Source organism: Dipodomys merriami, unplaced genomic scaffold, assembly GCF_024711535.1.
Source record: "Dipodomys merriami isolate MVZ:Mamm:240054 unplaced genomic scaffold, mDipMer1.0.p SCAF_40, whole genome shotgun sequence".
Taxonomy (NCBI): Eukaryota; Metazoa; Chordata; class Mammalia; order Rodentia; family Heteromyidae; genus Dipodomys; species Dipodomys merriami.
Genome location: NW_027205604.1, coordinates 8,660,176 through 8,685,550, shown reverse-complemented (window position 1 = coordinate 8,685,550; position 25,375 = coordinate 8,660,176). Strand labels below are relative to the sequence as shown.

At 46.3% G+C, this 25,375-nt stretch overlaps 1 protein-coding gene across 7 annotated transcripts in view; it reads right to left on the bottom strand.

Moving 5' to 3' along the window:
• The window catches only part of Mecom (MDS1 and EVI1 complex locus), a 585,804-nt gene extending 561,471 nt beyond the window's left edge, over positions 1-24,333 (bottom strand). For 2 of the 7 annotated variants that reach the window (XM_069991926.1, XM_069991927.1), the window contains exon 1: positions 23,957-24,332. In XM_069991926.1, coding sequence (XP_069848027.1) covers positions 23,957-23,993 — 37 coding nt within the window. In that variant the 5' untranslated portion in view covers positions 23,994-24,332. Of the gene's footprint in view, positions 1-23,956 lie in introns of all 7 variants that reach the window. The other 5 variants (XM_069991928.1, XM_069991929.1, XM_069991931.1 and 2 more) reach the window with 4 other exon arrangements.
• Between the last annotated feature and the right edge of the window lie 1,042 nt (positions 24,334-25,375).

Below are 25,375 nucleotides of genomic sequence, written 5' to 3'. Positions count from 1 at the left end.
TGTGTACATGCACGCATGTGTGCGAGCACACACACACACAAATTATTGTACAGTCTTAATAACTTGTCCTTGGAGTGCTAGCAAAATCATTGCACATTTAGGTCAGTGTAAAATTAAGGGGATAAGGGCTGATAACCTAACAGCATCTCTCAAAGCTAGGACAGAAGGTTCTAAAAAGAAACATCTGCCATTACAGAAATGAAAAACGAGTCCAAGCTGCAAAGGAACACCTACAAATGGTTTTCTGTAATTGTTCGATCCAATTTAGCCTTTTTCTAATTCAGAAATTACAGAGTCATTTTACCCACTTATACCAGGGTAGAAATGCCTGCAGCCAACTCTAAAGCAAACCCAAGGGCCATTTTTCTCAGCAAGCCTATTCAACTTCTTATTCAAATAACATTGCATATTTATGAAGCTGGAGTCTAATGAAATTAGACTCATCATCAATCTGATTTTGCTAAACTTCCTTTCCACAGAGCTATTAATAGAAATATGTGAGTCCCTGAATTATTAGTGAGATGGTTACTGTCCAAACCCTTTAATGAGTAAATTGGCCCATCTTGTTCCAACTCTCTGGCTTACAAGTCTGTGTTCTGCTATGTCCTTACTCTGTCTTCCTGTCTCTAGCCTCACCACTCCCAGAATCCAAAAGGCAGAAAGTGTGAACGACCAAAATCCAATCCTGTTAGTACTACCATTTCCTTTTGCTTACTCTCAAAACACGTTTCATAAGGAAAAAATAGGTCACTTGCAAAATTATTAAAAGGACCCTTCATCCAAAATCATTCACCAAGTGAACGCTTCAAAAACATTCATAAGGCACCATGACAGCTCTGGCTTGGCCTTGAGCATTCATCCCCAATGAGTTTAAATATTGAGCTTAGCTTGCTTTTTTTTTTTTTATGCTGGGAATGGGACTTGAACTCAGAGCCTCAAGTTCTCCCTTAGTTTTTTTTTTTTTTAAAGCTCACACCTTTAATAGCTACTCAGGAGACTGAAATCTGAGGTTCGAGGTTCAAAGCCAGCCCGGGCAGGAAAAGTCCAATAAACCACTAGAAAACCGGCAGTGGTGCTGTGGCTCAAGTGGTAGAGCACTCACCTTGAGCTGAAGAGCACAGGGACAGCACCCAAGCCCAGAGTTCAAGCCCCAAGACTGACAAAATAAAAAGCTCAGCAAAATTGGTGCTCTGCCACATGAGCCACATCTCTACTTCTGGTTTTGACTAGTTGATTGGAGATTAGAGTCTCATGGGCTTTTCTGCCCACATTACTTTTGAACTCCAGCCCTCAGATCTCAGCTTCCAGAGTAGTAAGGATTACAAGTGTTAGCCACTATTGCCCAGCCAAACATCATTTCTGAGAATAGAAAATAATTATTCAAAATTCTTATAAAAAGCACAACTTTAATCTCTCTTTTAAACCATTGAAACATCTCATCCCTTTGTATCTGGTTTGAAGACTATTCTAAAAATCGTAAAATCCAACTGATAGTTTCAAGGGAACGAAAAAGCAATTAGAGTACGCATCACTGTACCAAGATGTAAAATTCAAGTGAAATTTCTAAGAGGATTTGTACGATGGAGTTAATCAATTTGAAATATATAGTCAAAGCCAAAACTAAAGGAGTTTTCCCCTTCAAGTAGCCAAAGATGAACACAAACAACGAGGTAATAAATCCACATTCACACCTTGTTCCTGGATTCACTCTTACTTTCAATAAGTATACACAATGTTCTGTGTATACACCATAAGTATACACAAAGTATACACCATAAGTATACACAATGTTCTGTGCTCCTTAACATGGGCTGTCTAGGTACCCATCCTTTGAGTTTAGCTAAATCTCTGGAACTAATGAGCACTTTTTTTGTCGGTCATGGGGCTTGAACTCAGGGCCTGGGCACTGTCTTTGAGCTTTTTCACTCAAAGATAGTACTCCAGCACTTTGAGCCACAGCACCACTTCCACTTTTCTGGTGATTAATTGGATATAAGAGTCTCACAGACTTTCCTTCTTGTCTTGACTTCAAACTGTGATCCTCAGATCTTAGCCTCCTGAGATGCTAGGATTACAAGCATGAGCCACCAGCACCCGGCTCTAGTGAGCACCTTGTATACTCAGGTGCAACTGAACCTACCAAGACAGTCCAACAACAACTAATGAGTTTATGTAACGAATTTTTGTGTATATGGAAGAGTGTGACTAATAACATTGATTAAAACCAGCCAGGCATAAGGGACACTAGCATTCCACATCCAAACTATCTTAAATATAGCTTAAGCTGTGCCTAAAAAGCTACTCTTCTATTTTTGTGTTTGTTTGCTTTATTCTATCTGGCAGACACATCTATTACTTTTTTTTAAGATTTCATCTGCTTGCTTGTCTACATACCTTTCTCTAGAATTCCCAGTACTCAGTTTATATGAGAAGGTTGAAATAAGATTTATAGCGAGGATTCTAGAAAGACAAAAGACAGGGGCTTGGAAGGTGGCTCAGTGGTAGAGCGCTTGCCTTGCATGCATGAGGCCCTGGGTTCAATTCTTCAGCACCACATAAGCAAAAAGAAAAAAGCCGGAAGTGGTGCTGTGGCTCAAGTGGTAGAACACTAGCCTTGAGCTGAAGAGCTGAGGGACAGCGCCCAGACCCAGAGTTCAGACCCCACGACCAGACCCCCCCCCCAAAAAAAAAGAAAGAAAAAGAAAGAAAGACAAAAGACAAAAGCAGCTAGTAATATGACAGTGCTGTCTCACAACACACATGCTCAGGTTGTTGTTGTTGTCAAACCTGAAAAACATTCTCATTTCCTTAGAAATAGCCACCAGATCAAAATGATCAAAAAAAAAAAAAAAATGTCACAGCCAGTCACCAGTGTCTCACACCTATAATCTTAGCTGGTCAAGAGGCTAAGATCTAAGGATCACAGTTCAAAGCCAGCCTGGGAAGACACATCCATGAGACCCTTATCTCCAATTAACCAGCAAAAAGCAGAAGTGAGAGTATGCTTGAAGTGGTAGAGCCTTGAGCAAAAAAGCTAAGGGACAGTGGTGTTTAGGCCCTGAGTTCAAGCTCTAGTACAAGGAAGGAAGGAAGGAAGGAGAAAGAAGGAAGGAAGGAAGGAAGGAAGGAAGGAAGGAAGGAAGGAAGGAAGGAAGAAAGAAAGAGAAAGAAAGAAAGAAAGAAAGAAAGAAAGAAAGAAAGAAAGAAAGAAAGAAAGAAAGAAAGAAAGAAAGGAAGGAAGGAAGGAAGGAAGGAAGGAAGGAAGGAAGGAAGGAAGGAAGGAAGGAAGAAGGAAGGAAGGAAGGAAGGAAGGAAGGAAGGAAGAAGGAAGGAAGGAAGGAAGGAAGGAAGGAAGGAAGGAAGAAAGAAAGAAAGAAAGAAAGAAAGAAAGAAAGAAAGAAAGAAGGAAGGAAGGAAGGAAGGAAGGAAGGAAGGAGGGAGAAAGGAAGGAGAAAGAAAGAGAGGGAGGGAAGGAAGAAGAGGGAGGGAGGAAGGGAAGAAGGGATGCAATCTCCAGAGCCTTCATCTTTAAACCAAGGCAAAAATATCCCTCCTGGGTGTGAGGATAGACTAGTCAGTCAGGCAATGAATACTCAATCATCTTTACCAGAGCACTTCTTCTTGTTCTAAATGATCTCCATTGAAGCCACAGCAGAGTGTTCAGAGTTTCGTGTCTTGCCAAAGGATATCATATTGATGAGGAAAGTCAGGATTCAACTCCCTGGAAAGCATCATCCTCCCCTCCCCCCCCAAAAAAAAATTCCCATGGTGCCCAAAATTATATTTTTGAGATGATCACACCTAAGAAAAAAATAACAACCTATCTTACAGGTGGGGATGGCTTAAAACACTTCAGAGAACATTCTCCTCAGGAAAGCTATGAGTCATGGTGATGTAAGAGCAGCGAGATGTGATGAGCCATCAGGCCGCTCATTCTGAGCATGGTGGAAGGAAACAAGTGACATTCTACGCCCCGCCCCGGCAGTCCACAGGTCCTGGCCAATGCCAAAGATTCACTCTGAAGATTGGCTAAGACACAACCTGCTGTACTGCACTGGATAGTAGATTATGTTCTTTTCTTAAGGGCAAAACCTTGGTGACTGAGATCACCACCACTTAAGGGCAGGAAGAGATATGACAGACAGATCCTCAGGCCTTTGTGAAACCAGAGCTCCATAACCTTTTTTTGTTTGTTTGATTTTTGTGCTTGTTGGTTCGTTTTGTCGGTCATGGGGCTTGAACTCTGGGCCTAGGCGTTGCCCCTGAGTTCTTCGGCTCAAGGTGAGAGCTCTACCACTTGAGCCACAGCGCCACTTCCGGTTTTCTGACGGTTAATTGGAGATAAGAGTCACACAAACTTTCCTGCCCGGGCTGGCTTTGAACCTGGATCCTCAAATCCCAGCCTCCTGAGTAGCTAGGATTACAAGGTATTAGTCACCAGTGCCCAGCTTCCCATAATGTTTTTACCTTGACATTTCCCATCCGCTTTATGATCCATCTCCCCAAAGTAGTATTTAGTCAAAGAAACATAGATACAATACTGCTCCCTAAGTCAAACACCCAGTGCTCTCATGTTTTAATATTTCATCGACAGAATGCTTGAGGATTAACATCATATTCATTTAGGCAAATGAGTAGTTTTCATCCAGGATTCCGGGCTGTACCCAGCAACAAGATGTTGGATGTGCTGATTTCTATGCCAACCTCATGGCTAGAACATTGGCTTGGACCCATGCATACGGCTCAACAAGATGTTGGCAGAAAGAATTGGAAAAGAAAGCCATGTGTGTTTTTTATCTTATGACTTCTGTTTGACAAACAACAAAAATCACACATGGGCCTGAGAAATGAGCCACTTCTCCAAGATTATGTCAGTTTCCAGGTAACATTATCTTCAGTTGGACAAAAAACTGAATACATAACTTTGGAAATCATGAAAATTTCAGTACAGAGCTACAAGTGGCAGAGGGGCAGAGGAACCTTTTTGACATCCTCCAAAACATGTTCTTGACCAGTGATGAGAAAGGCGAGAGAACGATTGGAGGAATACAATACGCCAGTGGTGAGCATGGAAGAGTTCTTTGCTATCCACAGACCCATGCTAAGGGACAGATGCCAGAAATGCATCCTCACCTTACTAGGTTATTACGATAAGCATTTCCTTGCAAACATGGAACTACTTGACTGTGCATCGTATTCCCTTATATTTGCTGGGCACTGGTGGCTCACACCTGCCTAGCTACTCAGGAGGCTGAGATCTGAGGATCACAGTTTGAAACCAGCCCAGGCAGGAAAGTCTATGAAATTTTTATCTCCAGTTAGCCACCAAAAACCCACTAAAGCCCTGAATTCAAGACCCAGGACACACCACACACATACACACACACACACACACACACACACGCACACACACACACACATACACACACACACACACACACACACACACACACAAATTCCCTTTCTACTGAAAGCTCAGTAGATAAATTTAGAAATGTCTTAGGACACAGTCAATCCATGTGAAACTTTTTTTGCAGTGCTAGGGTTTGAATCCAGAGTCTCATACTTGAAAAAATATGCTTTTACCTCTGAGCCATGCCCCTGTCCTTTTCTTTGTCAGTTGTGGCACTGTCCCTGAGCTCTTCTTGCTCAAGACTAGCTCTCTACCCCTTTGAGCCACAGCACCACTTCTGGAGGTTACTTGGAGATATGTCTCAATGGGCTTTCCTGCCCTGGCTGGCTTTGAACCGAGATCCTCAGGTCTCAGCCTCCTGAGTAGCTAGGATTGCAGGCGTGATCCACCAGCACCTAGCACCTCCTTCTTTTGTTTGTTTGTTTGTTTGCCAGTCCTGGGTCTTGAACTCAGGGCCTGGGCACTGTCCTTGAATTTCAAGGCTAGCACTCTACCACTTAAGACACAGCACCACTTCCAGCTTTTTCTATTTATGTGGTTCTAAGGAATCAAACCCAGGGCTTCATGCATGCTAGGCAAGCACTCTACCACTAAGCCACATTCGCAGTCCAAGCACCCCTTTTTTGTGTGCTCATTATTTTTAAGATAGGATCAGGCTTCCTGCCTGGGCATGTGTTTAGGCCATGATTCCTGACACTGGTAGGATAATCAGAATGCACCACAGCATCCAACCCTCTCTTCAGAGGAGTCTCCCAAACTCTTTTCCCTAGGTTGGCCTTGAACTGTCAGCACCTAATGCCAGCTCTCAAGTAACCTGGATGGCAGGCATTATCTATTGGCACACACACCACACACACACACACACACACACACACACACACACACACACACACACACACACACACACACACACACACACACACACACACACACACACACACACACACACACACACACACAGCTTAAACAATCTTAAACTTTCAGTCTTAACATTTGAAGTATCTCTTTCTGAGTCTAGGGGAAAGTAGTTGAAGGAACTGTTTCACAAGAAGAGTTGTGACATGAGAGTATTCTGTGTATCACAAAGTACTGTTCAGACCCCTGTGGTTTTGTGGGAATAGGCCTGTTACCCTCGCTCTGTCCTCATCCTGCTGGAATGAAATCACGTGTATATGTCCGCCCTTCCCAGCATACTCTAGTTCCTCAAGGTCAGGAAACAAGTTTGACTTCCCTTTCCATGCTCAGTGTTCAATGTGGTGTTCGCTGTGAGTGTCTTAATATAAAAATACTTCAATACATACTCATTGAACTGGACTGAATGATGGGTCCCGAAATTTAATATGTTTTTCTGATGCTGCTGTGTAAATCAAACACAGAAGTGTGACTTCCTCCATCTATAAAGAAGACACACAGACACGTAAGCCCTCATTCCTCCTCTGTAGAATTAGATGTGCACGTGGGTATGGTAAATGCACTCCATAAACCTCAAATGAGGCTTTTTTCAGGATCTAGGTGCTGCTCTTTAGTTTTATGACTCAAGGCTGACACTCTACTCTTTGAGTTACACACAGCTCCATTTCTGGCTTGTGTGGTGCTTTGGAGATAAGAAGCTCCTAGATTTTCTGGCCCACAATCCTCCTAGCCTCCTAAGATTAGCTAGGATTACAGGCATGACCCACAGGTACCTGGCTGAAATGAGTTTTATCTGTAACATTTACAGGTGTTTGCTTCTGCCAAAAACTAGAGAATCAAGCAAATGGGAATGCCTGCCATTTTCCAAGTGTCCTTCTCACTTAACTCTCTTAAAATGTCACCTCCTCGGAAAGATCTTCCAGTCATCTTTCTGTTCTCTAGCAAGTTACTCTCTTTACATCCTTCATACCACAAGACCATGTGTGGAGGTTTGGGAATCCACACATCCATCCACTCAAAGATGTCATGTGGTTCCATGTGATCAGGAAACTTGGCCAGGATGTTACCTACTTCTTGCTGCACCCCACCCCCACCCTACCCCCCAGAATTGCAAGTGACTGGTAAATAGCTGTTGAATGCATGAGTGGGTGATAGCTACCAAGAGCAAGAGTTCCCAAGAGTCTTCAACAACAACAAAATCTTATCCACATTAACATGCAAGTCAGTTAGTGAAGTAGGCCAAGGCCTCCACATCTGACAGGAATTAAGAGAAATGAAGAATGGTGTTATTTTCCAATGAAAGATCCCAGACATATGACACGGCACTGAAGCTTGTCAGGCATGTGGCCTCACAATGTTAACAAAATATTTGAAGAAGACAGAGAGCCATGGAACACAGTACTGCAAGCTTATGAAACCATTTTGTAGTCACTGCAAACCAGAAAACAAGCACATGGTTATTTTGTCTCTATTATAACACATGGTCATGAGCATGAATCTGTCTATCAAATGTTGATAATCAATGTTTTCCGGAAACAAAGTTTCTAGGATTTTGTTCATTGTGCCTTGTGTATTCTAGGCACTCAACAGCAATATACTCAACCAGCTGCTGATGGCTCATGCCTGTAATCCTAGCTTCAGAAGGCTGAGATTTGAGGATCGCAGTTCAAAGCTAGTCCAAGCGAATAAATCTGAAACACTCTTATCTCCAATTAACCACCAAAAAGCTAGAAGGAGAGGCTCAAATGGTAGATCGTCAGCCTTGTAAAGAAAAAGCCAAGCAAAAACAGGTGGCCTCTAGTTCAAGCCCTAGAACTGGCAAAAAGCAAAACAAACAAAACACAGCATTAATTCAATTGATTTACTTTAAATACACTTTGAAAACTGGAAACTAGAAATCACCCCCATGAGACAAATTTAATGCATCTATCAAAAAATATTAATTTGGAACAAATACCATACTACTGTACCCTAAAGAATCAAAATTGCAAACTAAATTGATTTATTAAGAAAATTTATATTACTAAATTTTAATTCCTTGAGTAGAGTCTGTTCAAATCCAATGTAAAATTCCCAGGGTATTTTTAATCTAACATAATCCAATGAAAAAAATAATTCCTAACAGAAGTAAAACTCATCCATTGCTTTTTTATATAGCCTTCTGTGTAAAGAAATAGGCCGGACTAATTTTTTCAGAATTTTTTATATTTAATCAGCAACATCATTGCCAAAGAAAACCACTTTCCAGAAGTCTCTCTATCCTGGTTTAGAGCTTATAATCAAAAACTGGAAGTTTGCATCTGATGGGCTTTAGTGGGTAACATTATATTGTCAAATTTTTATGCTATAATTAAGAGATAGTTTCCATTATGAAAGTTTTCCGGTACTCTGGTTACCCAGTGCCAAAACATTTTCCTATTAAAAAAAATTATCTTTCTGATCCACAGGTTAGAAATTATCGTGTGTTGTGTTTTAAAAGGATATCAAAAATGATTTTAATTGCTTTGGCTAATTCCTGCATATATTTAGTTGCATCCATTGTTTTAAAGTGTATAGTCCAGATCGGGCAATGTGGTTAAGAACGTTCCACACAAACAAGGAAATCACAAAACAATACTAAAACCTTGAAACCCTGACAACTTGCTGATCCAGCTGGGCCTGTGTGTATTGAGTGTGGCTACAGCTTGTTCCAGACAGCAGTAGAACTCAGAAATGGACAATAAACATGAGTCCAGATCATCTGAATGAGCCTGAGGTCTATCACGAGTACATCACAGAGGATCTTACTAAGCCGTACCTTGGCTCTAGACTGAAGCCCTTGATCCTCCAGGGGTAAAGATGCTTGCGGTCTGATTTATCCTGAAAGGCAGAGGCCAACTGCGGAGACCTTCCCGGAGCCTCCAGCCTCCTCCCAGGCCCTCACACCTCACCCTGAACTATAAGACTTCTGTAATGCAGCCATTCCCACTCACTGTCCTTTGGAGTCCTGGCTAGGGGACCATCTCTGTTCTGTTCTGAAACCTACCCAGATGTCATCTGTAGAGACTAGGCTCAATCAAATCTGTTCCATCCAAATGGTAGAGGGACTGACAGCTGCCTTCTAAAAGCATGGGTTAGACTGAGTACATAGTAACCAGAGGAAATGTCTGAGGTGCAGAGTAAGCAAGAAAATAGAAAAAGCAAGTTGTGTCAGGCACCAGTGGCCCACGCTTGCAATCCTAGCTGCTCGTGGGGCTGAGATCTGAAGATCACCTTGAGATGGAAGCCTGAGCAGACAAACCTGTGAGACTCTTATCTCCAATGAACCAGCAATAAACGAACCAGGGATGGGGCTCAAGTGGTAAAGTGCCATCCTTGAGTGGAAAAAAAAAAAAAAACACCAAGGGAGAGCACAGGCCAAAGGAAGGAAGAAAGGAAGGAAGGAAGGAAGGAAGGAAGGAAGGAAGGAAGGAAGGAAGGAAGGAAGGAAGGAAGGAAGGAAAAGAGAGTCAGAGAGAAAGAATGAAAGAAAGGAGAGAGGAAAGGAAGGCAGGAAGGCAGAAGGAGGGAGAGAGGGAGGGAGAGAGGGATGGAGAGAGAGAAAGGGAGAAATAAAAAGAGAAAGAGGAAGGAAGTAAAAAGAAAAGAAAGGAGGAAAGAATTAATGAAAAAACTCCCATTTTCTACACAATACATTATTGTAGTTTCAAATCATATTTTGTGCATAAATGTTGCACTCACAAAAACATTTCTAAGATAACTTTTAAACGTTTATACGCACATTAAGATGTTATGCAATAAACATACTAGGAGAGATCAAGTCTGAACACCAATGTAATCCCAAGAAGCCTGAAACTTAGGAGTCCATAACACTAAAATTGTACGTGTTTATGTGTATGGTACTTCCTGTCAAGAGGTTCCAAACCTTTCATCGGATTCTTGCAGGTATCTGACACCCAAAAGAGTTACACAAATCATGACCCTAGCAGAAACATGTTTGTTATTCTGTCCTTCTATTCATTTTTATTATTGTTCTACCATGAAATTTATTTTTTTTGGCCCAATCGTGGGGCCAGAACTCTGGGCCTGGGCGCTGCCCCTCAGCTCTTCAGCTCAAGGCTAGCACTCTACCACTTGAGCCACAGCCACTTCTTTTTTGCTTATGTGGTGCTGAGGAATAGAACCCAGGGCCTCATGCATGCAAGGCAAGCACTCTACCACTGGGCCACCTTCCCAGCCCTACCATGAAATATTTTATCACCACTTAATTTCATACTTCTCACCTAACATGAAATCTACAGTCAACACCAAAGTTTTGTTTTGTTTTGTTTTTTAAGCCATGGTTCTTAGTCTCTAGCCTTTTTTTTTTTTTTGGCTAGTCATGGGATTTGAACTCAGGGACTCTGTCCCTAAGCCTCTCAGTGCTCAAGGCTAGCACTCTATCTCTTGAGCCACAGTACTACTTCCAGCTTTTTCTGTTTATGTGCTACTGAGGAATCAAACCCAGAGCTTCATGCATGCTAGGCAAGCACACTACCATTAAGCCACATTCCCAGCCCTCTAGCTTCATTTTAAATGAGGGGCTCAGGCTGGGTGTGGTCACACCTGTGATCCCAACTACTTGGAAAGTAGAGATTGGAAGTGTCACCATTTAACACCAGCCAAGGCAAAGGATCAGCAAGACATGCATACTCCTACTCAACAAATATGTTAAGCATGGTGGCTTAAGCTTGCAATCCCAGCTATGCAGTAAACATAAAAAGGTACATAATGGTTAGAAGCCAGCTCAAGGCAAAAACCCAAAACTCTATACGAAAAGATAACTAGAGAACAAAAAAGGCTGGGATGTAACTCAACTGATCAAATGCCTGCCTAGCAAGTGCAAGGCCCTGTGTTCAACCCCAGTACAGAAATAAATAAATACATAGGCTCTGATTGACTTAAGTTCTAAGAGCAGAATGAAAAGTCCTGTCTGACTGGGCTGATGAAAGAAAACCATCAGCACTGAAAGCCTGCAGTGGCTTAGGACTTGAGGACAGTCGTCCAATGCACAAATAAATTTATTTTCCCCATAGAGATGAAAGATTTGAGGGTGAAGAATCTGGTGAGAAATTGGAGTGAAGATGAAGAGAGGGAGAAGTCTCCATTTGTCCTTCAATTAAAGGGACAGAGTTGAGTAAGTGGGGTTAATTCAATCTCAGTAAAACAAGATTCCATTCAACATACATATATATCATGTATGTACACATAAATCATATAAATATGTATATATAAATTATTTATATCATGTAAATAAACATGTATATGTTTGATTTATATCACATATATGTATACATGTGCATATATACAAAATCATCTATGTATGTATATCATAAATATGTATAAATATATGGCAAGATTCTTATTGTTGTGCTGTGTATTAACAGTGCCTAAATTGGGATTAGGATTGTGTGAAAACTGGGCTTCTGACTCCTTTTGTAAAATGAATACCCCTAGATCCCTAAGGATTATATGAGTCCCTGAACGGTTTCACTGCCTCGACCTTGAAGCCTCTGACAATCTCCAGAATCAGGTCCAGTGCTGAGTTTAAGATCAAGTGTGGATCAATAACAATTTGTGATTTAAGTGAAGAGCCATGTGGTATACCTGCACTGGTAAAACGAGGAACATTAGTGGTGAAAATTGGGAATAATACTCTACGTTCCAAATGTTCTTTCCAGGTGGTTTATCACTGTCAAAATAGGCCAATTGTGGATTTAGTATGCAATTAAAGTGTCAGATGTCCCAGAGTTCTAGTGCTGACATTACCTAACTGGGCAGGTTTTGCAGGCAAAGAATTTGTGGGGGTTCACATAGTCTAGCAAAGCCCATCAGAAACCACCATCACCTAATTGTATTGATAACTGCCAGATGCAATGCGGAGAACGAGGCACAACGCAGAAATGCACTCTTGTAAGAGTTTTGCAGGAAAAACAAGACATACATGGTGACGTTTTACAGTTTTGCCAGGAAAAAAACACACATGATGTTATACAGTTAAGACAAGAAATGTATTATGAAATGCCAGATCGATGGTAGATAATTCCAAACTATTGAAATTGAAATGAAATGACTTAGAGAAATGATATCCCCAGGAGTGATCATAAAGAAAGGAAGGATTTAAATGGAATCTCACATAAGGAGTTAGATGTTGATGGCCAAAGTACAATATGGATTGACTTACAGACTGTGTGACAACCTGCTGACCAAAGGCTGCATGGAATAAACTGGGGTGGGCTTGGAAGAGAATGAGAAGAATAGGATGAGTAAACAAGCTAAGCTGGATGAGCTTATCTTGGGTAAAGACAAAAAGAAGCCGATGAAGTTAATGAATTTTTTTTAACCGTTTTAAGGCTCTTTTTATTTAAGGCACTCTAAATGTACTTGACCAACTCTCAAATGATGTTAAGTAACATCATGTTACATCATGCGCGTGCGCACACACACACACACACACACACACACACACACACACACACACACACACACACACACACACACACACACACACACACACACACACACACACACACACACACACACACACACATCCATAAGAAAGGAAGCTGGGAAAAGTTAAGTGGTTTGCCTTCATTTCAGCCAAGGGTGGAAGGTGAGGCTCAAGAAGTAGAGCACCAAGCCGGGCGCCGGTGGCTCACGCCTGTAATCCTAGCTACTCAGGAGGCTGAGATCTGAGGATCGCGGTTCAAAGCCAGCCCGGGCAGGAGAGACTGTGAGACTCCTATCTCCAATAAACCACCAGAAAACCGGAAGTGGCGCTGTAGCTCAAGTGGTAGAGCGCTCGCCTTGAGCTGAAGAGCTGAGGGACAGCGTCCAGGCCCAGAGTTCAAGCCCCACGACCGACAAAAAAAAAAAAAAAAAGAAGTAGAGCACCAGACTTGAACAAAAAAGCTAACATACAATGCCCAGGCCCTAAGTTTAAGCCCCAGGATGGACACCAAAGACAGAGGCAGGGGGGGGGGGGGAGGACCCTCCACAAACAACTAGGCTAACATACAAAAACTGGAAGCCAACTATTTGATAATGCATTATTATTCTTTATAATCATGGTTCATCACTCCTGTAAATCCATTTCTATCCATCACATTATCTGATAATGTCCTCAACCATACTAATTGGTAGTAATATTTGTTGATGAAACCCCCTATCATAGCAATGATTTAGACAAGTCACTCAGTCCAAAAATTGAGAGAGTCCATTACATTGGCATTCTATCATCACACCCTACCCTTATAATCCTCAGGACTTAATTTTACTTGTTATTAACCTACTACCTCTGCTAGAAATCTAGCCCGCCCCCCATCATCAACAGAACAGGATGTGTTTATTCTCAAGTTTATTCCCAACATATATCGCCTTCCTGCTAGGATCACTGCTCTTGTCAAATAATACAGTCATCCCTTAAAAACGAATTTCTCCATTTCAGATGGAGTCTTTAGAATCCATTGTGCTCTTCGGCTATGGACAGGCAGGCCATGACCGCTGAACCTTCCTTAGAGGACAGAAGCCAACTTTTTTTTTCCAGATACCCACAGTAGCCAAATGGCTCCTTCTCCCACTGTGGAAAACCACAGACAACTATCTTCTAATGATTTACTGCCCCATCCTTAGCTCACAATTCAAAGAATTGGATTGAGTATGAAATAAGAAGGATGGGCAGCCCATGGCAATGAAGGGAGGAGGGGATGTTTCCGTTTATTTTTTTAAGCCAATTAATGAGCAGCATGGAGGGAGAGAAAGACACAACATGGCTGTTAAAGACTATTTTTCCAGATAAATGGTCAACTATCAGATTCTATAATAATTGCTTCCACCTTTCAAAACACACACACACACACACACACACACACACACACACACACACATATACACACACATACATTCATTCTAGGATGAGGGAAGACACCGATTTGAGGGAAGACACCGATTTTTAAATACAATATAAAATGTTGGAAGTTTAAAGGAGACTTAGAAATCAGCTTAGCCTGGTCACTGCAAACCCAGTGTCCATGAACTATGGGGTGGGATTGTACTGGGTTTTTTTTTCAACTGAAATAGCATTTAAAGTAGATAATTCACATAAAAATCCAAATTAAGCCAGGCTTCGGTGGTGCATGCCTGTAATCCTAGCTATTTAAGAAGTTGAGATCTGAGGATTGCCAGTCTGGGCAGGAAGGTCCTTGAGACTCTTGTCTCCATTTAAATACTAAAAAGTCAGAAGTAGAGCTGTATCCCAAGAGAGAGAGTGCTAACATTGGGCAACTCAGCACCCTGAGTTCAAACCCCAGGACTGGCACAGAAAATAATAATATTACTGAACTGCGATTTGTAACACAGGTCCCCCTTAATGAAGCAGCTGAGAGAAGGCTGGAGCTGCCAGCTGTGTCAGTTCTCACATTCCCTCTCATTCCAGAATCCCAGGGCTAGGTGCCAAAAGAAAAAAAATCCCTAAGTAAGAACAAATTAGAATAAGAGAAGTTAGTACATACATGCACTTTGCTTCACATACATTTTGTACCTGGGAATCCCTGTAGGGACACTAGTTTACAAGGTCTGCTGGACCCTAACCCATCATTTAGGAAGCAGTAGCAACGCTAGGGTAGTAAAATGATTGACAAACTCCCCTGTCCCCCATTAAAAGTCAAATTTTCAGCTGAGCATCAGTGGCTCATGCCTGTAATTCTAGCTTCTCAGGAGGCTGAGATCTGAGGCTCATGGTTCAAAGCCAGCCTGGGCAGGAAAGTCTGTAAGACTCTTATCTCCAAATAATCCCGGAAAACCAGAAGTGGTGCTGTGGCTCGAATGGTAGAGTGCTAATTTTGAGCAAAAAGAGCTCAGGGATAGTTCCTAGGCCCAGAGTTCAAGCCCTAGGACTGGCAAAAAAAAAAAAAAAAAGTCAAATTTTCATAAGGGAGAGCTTGTATCTGATGACAACTGAGGAATAAGTACAGCTAAATTTAAGCTGTGTAGCTGTATTGTTCCAAAACCTGTATAGGAAAGATGAAATATTAACAATTTTTTGTACAACCCCCTCCCTTCCCTGCAAAAATAAACAAATAATAAGCAAGCTTATTCTCAAAATTTCCAAATAACTGTATTGCCTACTTTGGTTTTAATATACCCAAATTTTCATTATGACTTCCTTTTATCCAAGGGCATGATATTAAGAAGACACACAAAATACTTGTTAAGCTATAGTTATAAAAGCACTTCTAAAACTGACACTGGATGAAAACACAGGACAAGAGGGGGGGGGGTAATTTCCTCTGCCGTGGTATTTGGTAAACATTATTCCAAGGAACTCTCACAGAAACCCAATGAGGGTGGAATTCCTACCCCATTCACAAGCAAAGAGACAGGTCGGGGAGTGTCATTATTATTGCCACTTCACAGGAAGCTTCCAGTAACTTGGAAGATAACCTGGCTGTTCAAATCAGGGATCATACCACAATCAATCACTAATGTGCACCTTTGAAATGTTTGTGAGAGTTCAACCACGGCCTGGCCTGCCGTTCCAGGGCCTAGCACCCAACAGAACTGCATGACCACTCATGTAAAACTACAAAGACTTTCTATGTAAGTTCATCATTTGAACAACTCTCATGTAAACATAAATAAATGCCTCCAAAAGTTCTTAACAAGGTTAAGAAAGTTCTAGTCTTTCTTATTACTGGCCCATGGGCAAGGTTTACTAGGAGAATTAATAATATCTGCTTTCTCAATAAAATTCTCAGTTAGGCACTGGTGACTCTTGCCAGTAATCTTAGCTACTCAGGAAGCTGAGATCTGAGGACTATGGTTTAAAGCCAGCAGAAATGTCCATGAGACTCTTATGTCCAATTAACCAGCAAAAATCCAAAGGTGGAGGTATGGCTCAAATGTTAGAGTGCTAGCCTTGAGAAAAAAGAAAAAAAAAAAGCTAAGGGAGCCAGGTGTGGGTGGCTCACACCTGTAATCATAGCTACTCGGAAAGCCAATATCTGAGAATCACAATTCAAAGACAGGCCCACGCAGAGAAGTCCTTGAGACTCTAATCTCCGATAAACCACCAAAACTCCCAAAGTAGCACTGTGGCTCAAAGTGGTAGAATGCTAGCCTTGAGTGAAAGAGCTCAGGGACAGCACCCAGGCCCTGAATTCAAGCCCACCAACAAAGGAAAAAATAAAAGCTAAGGGACAATACCATGGTACTGATCAAGACCCAGAACCAGCACAAACAAACAAATAAATATTTAAATGTCTCCCTTAAAGTTTTATAAAAGTAAGGGGCCACAGATTTGACTGAATCTACGAGCCAAAAGTCTGTTTGTTATTGAATAAGAATAACTAAAATCAAAATAAAAAGTAATTTAAGAATAAGCACTTTTGAAGAGTCAGGAATTTGATTAAAAATTCTCTTCCTTTTTTTGAGTCTATAATGAAGCAGTTTTTTAACCACAAGACAGCTTTTTATAATGCAAAAGATTATAGATCCAAGTAAAACACTCCCCCCCCATTTTAATCATGGCTATTATTTTTGAAAATGAAAATGTCTGAGGTCATTGCGATCTATTTCAGGGTTTGCATGGGTTGGTGGTATTTTTTTCTTGGCTTTGAGCTCTCCACATTACCAGCTAAATGTTAAGGGTTTTGCTATGTGCCCTTTCAAATCCCATTCTTTTTAGTAATGTACTTTGAACACATAAATTAGAGCAAATTCCACTTTCCTCCCTAATAACTCCAGATGGAGTGCACACTTGTAAAAGAACTAGAAACAGCCTTTTTTAAATTTGTGTGTATGTGTGTGTGTGTGTGTGTGCTTCTTATAACAGCTACATTCCCATCTATATAAAAACACTGTATGGGTGTCCAAATACCAAGAAATTAGTAAAGCCATGGGAGTCATGTGGTTCTTTTGACCAAATTGAAATATGAGGACATATCCACCCAATTTACAGAAAAGGGGAGGAAATACCCAGAAAGAAAGGTCCATCTAGAGATTTCTCTACCTGCCAGTGGGAAGTGAGGACAGGTCTCAGGACAGGCATTTATTTAAGACCAGACAAAATTATCAAATACCTAAAGGCATTAAACATACAATCAAGTCTCCCTTTAGACACTGACTTTCTGAACTTAGCTTAGTTGTTGTTGTTGTTGCTGTTATTGTTGTTATTGTTGTTGCTGTTGTTGTAGTTGTTGTTTGGGAGGGTGCACGCCAGTACTAGGGCTTGAATTCTGAGCCTTGCACTGTTGCTTGGCTTTTCTGATCGCGACTGGTGCTCTACCATTTGAGCCACACTCTCACTTTCAGCCTTTTCCTGGTTAACTGGAGATGAGCCTCACATATTTGTCTGGGCCAGCTTTGAGCCTCAGTCCTTAGATCTCAGCCTCCTTCGTAGTAGTGAGGATGACAGACATGAGCCACTGGCATCCACATTTAGCTTGTTTTTTACTTTACCAATATGTTAATATATAAATATATTTACACTACCAAAGAAGAGCTCCTATCCGCCTCCACATGAGAGAATCGTTTGGCAATGCCTTCATAATTGTGGAGACCTGGCTATTAAAATACCTGAAGTTCTGTTTGTTTGTTTATTGTTTAAAAAGAAAAGCTAACTTGCAAGGCCAATGTAATAAGCTTTTATGAAAGAGGTGAAATAATTTTAAACACAGACACACAATGAGTTTATTTATTTAGAAACTTGTTAAATAGAGTCTGGGAATTCAAATATTCAATGTTGACATTATACAGAACTGGCCAAGAGCCAGAGCCCAATCTCCAGAGGGACCCGGTGGACAAGGAATTCAGTCCTTTCTCCCCTCCTACTTGGGTTAAATAGGTAGAAGTCATTAGCTGTGCCCTCAGCAATAACTGAACTGCACTCAAATGAGCTGCCCCGCCAGGGTACTTCAAAGGAGGGTAAAGTGTGTTTAGCTTTTTAGTTCTGAGTTAGAGCAATATGTCACACTTTGAAAGAGTTTTGTAAACAGTTTTCTTTCCTGTGTGGAAACATCTCTGAAGTTTCTTGTATGGCAAGTGAGCAAAGGGAATTAACAAAAATGATATACGTTTTTCATTTGGGGGGGAGGGTTAGGGGATTATTTCAATCCTGGGGATGGGGAGAGGCTCTGGAGGGAGAAGTTCTCTCTTCCTGCTCCTTCTCTCTTAGTTGGTGTCAGATTTGCTTAGATCCTCTTCCTAGCACTAGTCCGCCAGGCTCAGCCAAGTTCCTTGAGAATTCCCTGGTAAACTCAGCACCGAGCGAGTGGGGGAGGGGGCACTCTAATTTTAGAAAGAGAAGGATGGCTGATGGAGTGGGGGTGGATGGAGGGAACGAATGATTCATTCTGAGCCGCCCAAGAGCAAGAAAAGCAGACTCCCCCCCCCCCCCCGACTATTTCAGAAATGCCTAAAATGCCTAGACAGCGTTTCTTGCAGTGGAGAAAGGGTTAACCACTACTCAGAGAAAAAAGTGGGTGCACTGTCAGGGTGAGGGTCCCCAAATGCCCATCACCCCCCACAGACATACACACACACACACACACACACCAAAAAGGCCTGCCAGAGGATGAAAGAGTGTGAGAGTGGGTGTGCAAGTGTTTACACCATTGGTACAAACCCCAGCTCGCAGCCCCTCTGAGGCGGGTGGAAGGGAACTTTCAAGCCAGAGCTGAGAAGGTTGAGGTCCCAGAGAGGGGGAGCAGCACTTTGGGGGCACTGCCTGCCTCCTCTCTGGGACCTCTCCCCTACCCCAACTCTCCCCCCCCCTTGTCCCGGGACCACTTTCTCTGCCCCGTGCAGTTTTGAAAGGAGGGGTAGGATCTCTCCCCCCATCTCCAGGGATCAGGGCAATGCCTCTTCCCCCTCCGCCCCCCCACCCCCCCCCCACCGGCAAGGGCCAGCACTTTGGGAATGGGGAAGACTCCACCACGGCTAAGACAGAAAAGTCAAGTCTGTGCCCCTCGTGGGAGAGTCGGGGTGCGGGAAGATGCCGGGATTGAACTAGGCTCCTGGGAGACAGCCAATCAGGGCTTCTGGCCCTCTTTGGGGGGGAGAGGGGGATGGAAAGAGCCAAGGATCCCCAACCGTGGCCTTCCAGGGGCTAGGTCGTGGCTTGCAGCCTCCGATAAGCTGGCCCCAATTTCCCAAAGTAAAATTATAAAATAAACTCCCAACTACTCCGATGTTTGAAAGGAACTGCCTACAGACTCGTTGCTGCCCTCTTCAAAGAAAAGAAGGAAAGAAAGAAAGAAAAAGTAAACAATTTCGTGGGTGACGTGTTAAATGGCTATCGAATAAGTGTTCTCTACATGTTGAATGTCTCGCTGGGTGAGGCCAGGCGTGGGACGCTGAGAGGCCTGGGCTGAGGAAGATTGGGAGCTGGTCTGTGCTAGACACACACACACACACACACACACACACACACACACACACACACACACACACACACACGCACACGCACACGCACACGCACACGCACACACACACACACACACACACACACACACACACACACCCTCACTCTGAGACCCAAGTCTCCTCAGTCTCTTGAGATAGAAACCTGGACACGCAGCTTTGCAGCTTCGCCAGCCAGTCCTCCGACCCTTCCCACCTGGTGGGGGGTGAGTGGAGAATGAAAAGCGCAATTGACCTTCCCCTGAACACAGATTCTAGAGTTGATGTGGAGGGGGGGGCACCGAAATGGTTCTGCCAGGAAACCCATGGAAGGTGCCAAGCCTAACTAGGCAGTCCTAAGCCTAACAAGGCAGTCCTAAGCTGGGGTTATGCTCAACTCATGGCAAAGGAAGAGGAGGAGGAGGAGGGAGGGGAGAAGAAGAAGGAGAAGGAGAAGAAGGAGGAGGAGGAGGAGAAGGAGGAGAAGGAGAAGGAGAAGGAGGAGGAGGAGAAGGAGGAAAAAGAAGGAGAAGGAGGAGGAAGAAGAAGAAGAAGAAGAAGAAGAAGAAGAAGAAGAAGAAGAAGAAGAAGAAGAAGAAGAAGAAGAAGAAGAAGAAGAAGAAGAAGAAAGAAGAGGAAGAGGAGGAGGAGGAGGAGGAGGAGGAGGAGGAGGAGGAGGAGGAGGAGGAGGAGGAGGAGGAGGAGGAGGAGGAGGAGAGGAAGGAGGAGGAGAAGAAGAAGGAGGAGGAGAAGGAGAAGGAGAAGGAGAAGGAGAAGGAGAAGAAGAAGAAGAAGAAGAAGAAGAAGAAGAAGAAGAAGAAGAAGAAGAAGAAGAAGAAGAAGAAGAAGAAGAAGAAGAAGAAGAAGAAGAAGAAGAAAGCCGCAGCCTTCGTGGGGAGAACTTTTTGATTTTCCCCTCCTCCAAAGCAGCCTGGAATAAACAAATGTGTGTGTATGCCAGGGCCAAGCTGTTCTCATCTGGGGTTCTTAGAAATGGAAGGAAAGCCCGGATGAGGATAGACAGGCGTCAATGCCTGGACCTGGGCACGGTTGCCCTTTTTTTGTCCCCCACCCCCCAAGCCGTGGGCTGCTAAGGTGAGGCATTCACGCTGCGCACGAGAAGGAAGCAGGAAGCGAGTGGACACCTTCCGAGCCTCCTCCCAGCCCGCCTGTAAAGGAAGGTGGCCTGTGTGTGTAGACGCCATGCGCGCCCCCTCCTCTGCGCCAGCATGCCGAGATCACGACACCTTCTCCTCTCCATGGGCCTCTGGGGGGCCCTGGCGGCTAAGGGGGTCCCCCCTTCTCCCCCCTCCCCGCAGCTCCCACCGCCTTCCGGGCTGCTCGTTCTGCAGAAGTGGGGTGTCAGCCAGCTGTACCAGGCGGACCCCCCTCTTCCTGGCTCCAGCCGCAACCACGTGCAGAGCCAACCTGGTCCGGCCCAGGTGCCAGCACGAAGGGCGAGCAGAGCGTGGCCAGGGCGTCTACTTTAGCTTCAGTTTTGTGTTGTTTTGAAGCTGGAAATCAACGTTCGGGGCCGTGGCTGGCGCAGCCGTCACTTTTCTTGCTTTTCCCTTCTTTGCTTTTTAAAAATTTTTCCATTAAAATAATGATTTCGGATCGTCCCGAAAGACCCTCAACGAATGGACCCGCTGCCACCACGGCCCGAGAACCAAGGCTGTGGCGGGGCCTGGGGCCGCGCGCGGGGTGCGCAGCCTGGGCGCGCCGTGGACGCGGCCGTGATCCACTCGCGACCCGCGGCCACCGAAGACGCGGACCAAAGACACGACGAATCGCCCGCCGCGGCGGGGACGGTGCTTGCAGGGGGTGTCCGGTCCCGGCTCTGTCGGTTGGGGAGGGCTGGAGGGCTTTTTAATATACACATTAATACGCTCGTTCACCGCCTTTTGCGTTTCTTTATTTTAAAAGAACTCAAGGAGCCCGCGCGGTGTGGACTGGGCGCCCGGCTCGCGGGCAGGGCCACCGCACCGCGGGTCACCCCACGACGACACCGAAAAATTAAAATAACAACATCGCCGTGACTTGACTCCCACTTCCCTTCGGGGGCGGCGGGGCACAGGGCGCGGGTGCGCGCGGCGGGAGTCCCGCGAGCGGCAGGCCTGCGGCCCCGCGGGGGAAGTTTGCCCAAGTCGGGACGCGGCTGCCCCGCCGCCCGGCCCGGGCCCCGAACCCGGGAAGGCGCAGGGCCGGGCCGGGCCACCCGCTCCGCCGGGCCAGTGAACAGCTGGGATGAAAATAGAAGTTCCTTAAGACAATTCGAAGGGGGTTGTGTTCTGCCTGCGCTTCGGCGGATGGCAGGCGAGGGCACACACACACGCACACTCACACTCATAACATATGCACACTCATACACATACACACTCACATACACACTCACATGTACACACACCTCCTTTCCTCCGAATTGAAGCCCTCGATCCTCCAAGCAGATCTGCACACTCGCATTTCTCCAATGAAAGTAAAGCCAGCGGATTCACTTTCTTTATAGAAAACGAAAATTCAAACGAGAAAAGCAATTGCAGCGGCGCAGCTGGACGCTCCCCAAGCACGTGAAATTCAACAATACGAAAAAGGAGAGAGAAGAAAAGAAGAAGAAGAAGAAGAAGAAGAAGAAGAAGAAGAAGAAGAAGAAGAAGAAGAAGAAGAAGAAGAAGAAGAAGAAGAAGAAGAAGAAGCAGCGACCGATGATGATCCAGCGAGTTCTCTATTTAGGTTTCTCACTGCGATCGATCCAAGAGGAAAACAATAAATAATAAATACATAAATACATGAAATCACCCGGGAGTGTGAGGTGCTTGGGTGGGGCGTGGCCGAAGCGCCGGGAAGGCGCCCGGGACGACCGCCTCGGGCCCGGCTGCACCGCGGACTCCTCCGGCGCGGGCGCCGCGGGCCGCGGGCGCGGAGAACCACCTACCGTCCCGGCGACTCGTGTGCCAGGGACCGGAAAGGGCGGCTGGGGGACTCGCACGAGGGAAAACCGATCCCGCCGCCCCCCGCCGTGCCGTCCCGGCCCACAGTCCCCGCGGCTCGAGTTTAGTTTTGGGGCCGCCCGGCGGCCTGAGGCCCCCGCCGCAGCTCCGGCCCGCCGGCTGGCACTGCAGGAGGGGAGCGCCCCTCTCCCCTCGGTCGGGGAAACTGGGCTTCTGAACACATCCCGCCCACGGTCCGCACCCAGCGCCCCGCACTGGTGCCGAAAGTGGAGGTGGAGGGTCCCGCGTGACCGGGGGGTCAGCTCCGCGCCGGGCAGGCAGGGGGCGCCGGGGAGGGTGACGGACCCGGGTACCCCCCCCCACCCGGAGCTGCACCCCAGGAGGGCGGACGGCGCGCCCCCTGGGGGTCCCCGTGGCAGCCCGGGCCGGAGCGCGCCCTCCCGGCCGCCCGAGGCCCCGCTGGCCGCGCGCCCGCCGCTCCCGCGCTCCGCACGCGCCGGCGTGGCCTGCCCTCCCCACCCCACCCCCACCCCACACCTGCCGGCGGCTCGGGAAGGCCGGGAGCCGGCTGGGCCGGTGCCCCCCGGCCCGCGATCGCGGCCCCCCTTTTGTCTCCCCCACCCCGCCCCGTCCTCCCGCCGCGCCACACACGCTGCCGAGCACCGCCGCGCGCACAGCGCCCACTACCGCGGCCGCCGCTCGGCGCAGCCCGCCCGCCCGCCCCGCAACTTCCAGAGCCGCCTCGCAACTTTTCCCAACTCCGCCGCCGCCGCCGCCACGGCGGGGCCCGCCGAGCCCGCCACCCACCCCGGACCCCCGGACCCCAAGCCGAGCCCCGGCCCGCCTCCCCCACCCCGCTCCCCCTCCTCCCGCACCCGGGACCTGCTGGTTGGCCAGAGGCGGCTCTCCCACTCCCCCCCTCCGCCTGGGGGGGGAGGAGGGGAGGGGGCGCTCTCCCCCCCAACCCCGCGCTCGCTCGCGCACCCTCCCCCTCCACCCCACCCCCACCCCGAGATTCGCCGCGTCTGGGCGGCGTGCCGGGCGGCCCGGGCTCCTCCGGCGCCCAGACCGCGAGCGAGCGAGCGCGCGGGCGCCCGGGCGCGGGGGGCCGCCGGCGGCCGGCAGGTTGCCCCAGGCTGCGGAGCGCCGGCTCTCCGCCCCGGGCCCCGCGCGGCCGGCGGCCCGCGCTCCCTCCCCGAGGGCCGGAGACAGAGCTGCAAGATGGCAGAGAGGGGGAAAGCCAATAGAAAAGGGATATTGCACCTACTTGTGGCCAGTTTCCTTGCCCTGCCTTTGGATCTCATGCTGTGCCCAGTCCTGCAGCCGCTGCTGTGTGGTTGGGTGTTTTTTTTTTCTTGGATCTTTTCCTTCTTTTGCTCTCTCGCTCCCTCCTCTTTCCTCTCTCTCTTCTCCTCTCTCTCTTGCACACACACACACACACACACACACTTTCACGCACTCCCTCCGTGTCTTTCCCTCTTTCCCTCTCTCTCCCTCCCTCGCTCCCTTTCTCTCAATCCACGCTCGCTATCTCTCCAGCATTGTCAGTTTGGACACCTTCGCACATGCGCGCTGGACGCCCCTCCAACATCTCAGCGCCGCCAAAAAAAGTTTGGAGCGATTTATCACTTTGATTTGGAGATCTTGTCAGATGGCAATCGCCGAGGAGGCGGAGAAAGGGAGCCGCGGGGAGGGCGGCGGGGGGCGGGGAGCCGGCGCGGGGCTGGAGGGGAGCAGACACCTCGCCTCCCCCCCACCAAAAAAGGGGGGGGAGAAAAAAAGAAAAATGAAAAGGCTTGGGCAGAGGATGGAGTCTGTGTTGAATCACCAATAAGCCTGTAGTAGAACTACTATTAGTGTTTGCTCAGTACACATTGTCAGATGTTTTTTACACCAGCTACGGGAAAACTAAAAGTGAGGGGAGGGGAAAAAAAAACTTCAAAATAAATCTTTTCTTCCCTACTTAAAAAAAAAAAAAAAACAGAAGGGCTGGACTCCGGGAGAATGATCCAGGAGAAAGTGAGACTCCTCTTGAACTTGAGAAATCTGCTGGCTGCGGCTGCTCCTTCGACTGAAATGATCGCGGCTTCCGCTTCCAGAGTTGGAAGCGGAATAAATGTGTCTTTCTTCATTTTAGGGGCAATCCCAAATACTTGCTGGTGTCGCTGGAACCTTCTCACAGCCTATTTTTCCCACCAAGTGAGAACAAGCACGCCATGCCCCGGTCTGACTGGCGGCTGAGCATTTGACATCTAAGACCTCCTGTCTTCCCTCGGGTCGGCGGTCACCTTCCGGCCTCCCCACCGCCCCAGCCGGTCATCTCCCGGCAGCTGGCTGGCCTGCCATTTTTATTCACTCGCTTAGACCTCCAACCTCTGGGGTCACAAGGAGGAGGAAGAGGGAGGAATCCACACACAGAAACAAACAAAAAAAAAAAAAAGGAAGAAGAGGAGGAGGAGAAAAGAAAGAAAGAAGGACAAGGGGGAGGAGGAAAAGCAGGAGAAATGCCTTGTTGAAAATTGCTTTAATGACAGGATTCACCAATGAGGTGGACATGCAGCAAATGAGGAACTCCCAGGGGGCTTGGAGTGCCCAAGGTATGAATCAATCTGAACTCTACCTATAGATTGTTTTTTCCTCTTGGTACAACCCTCCTTGCATTAAACAGTTTTGTTCAATACCTTCC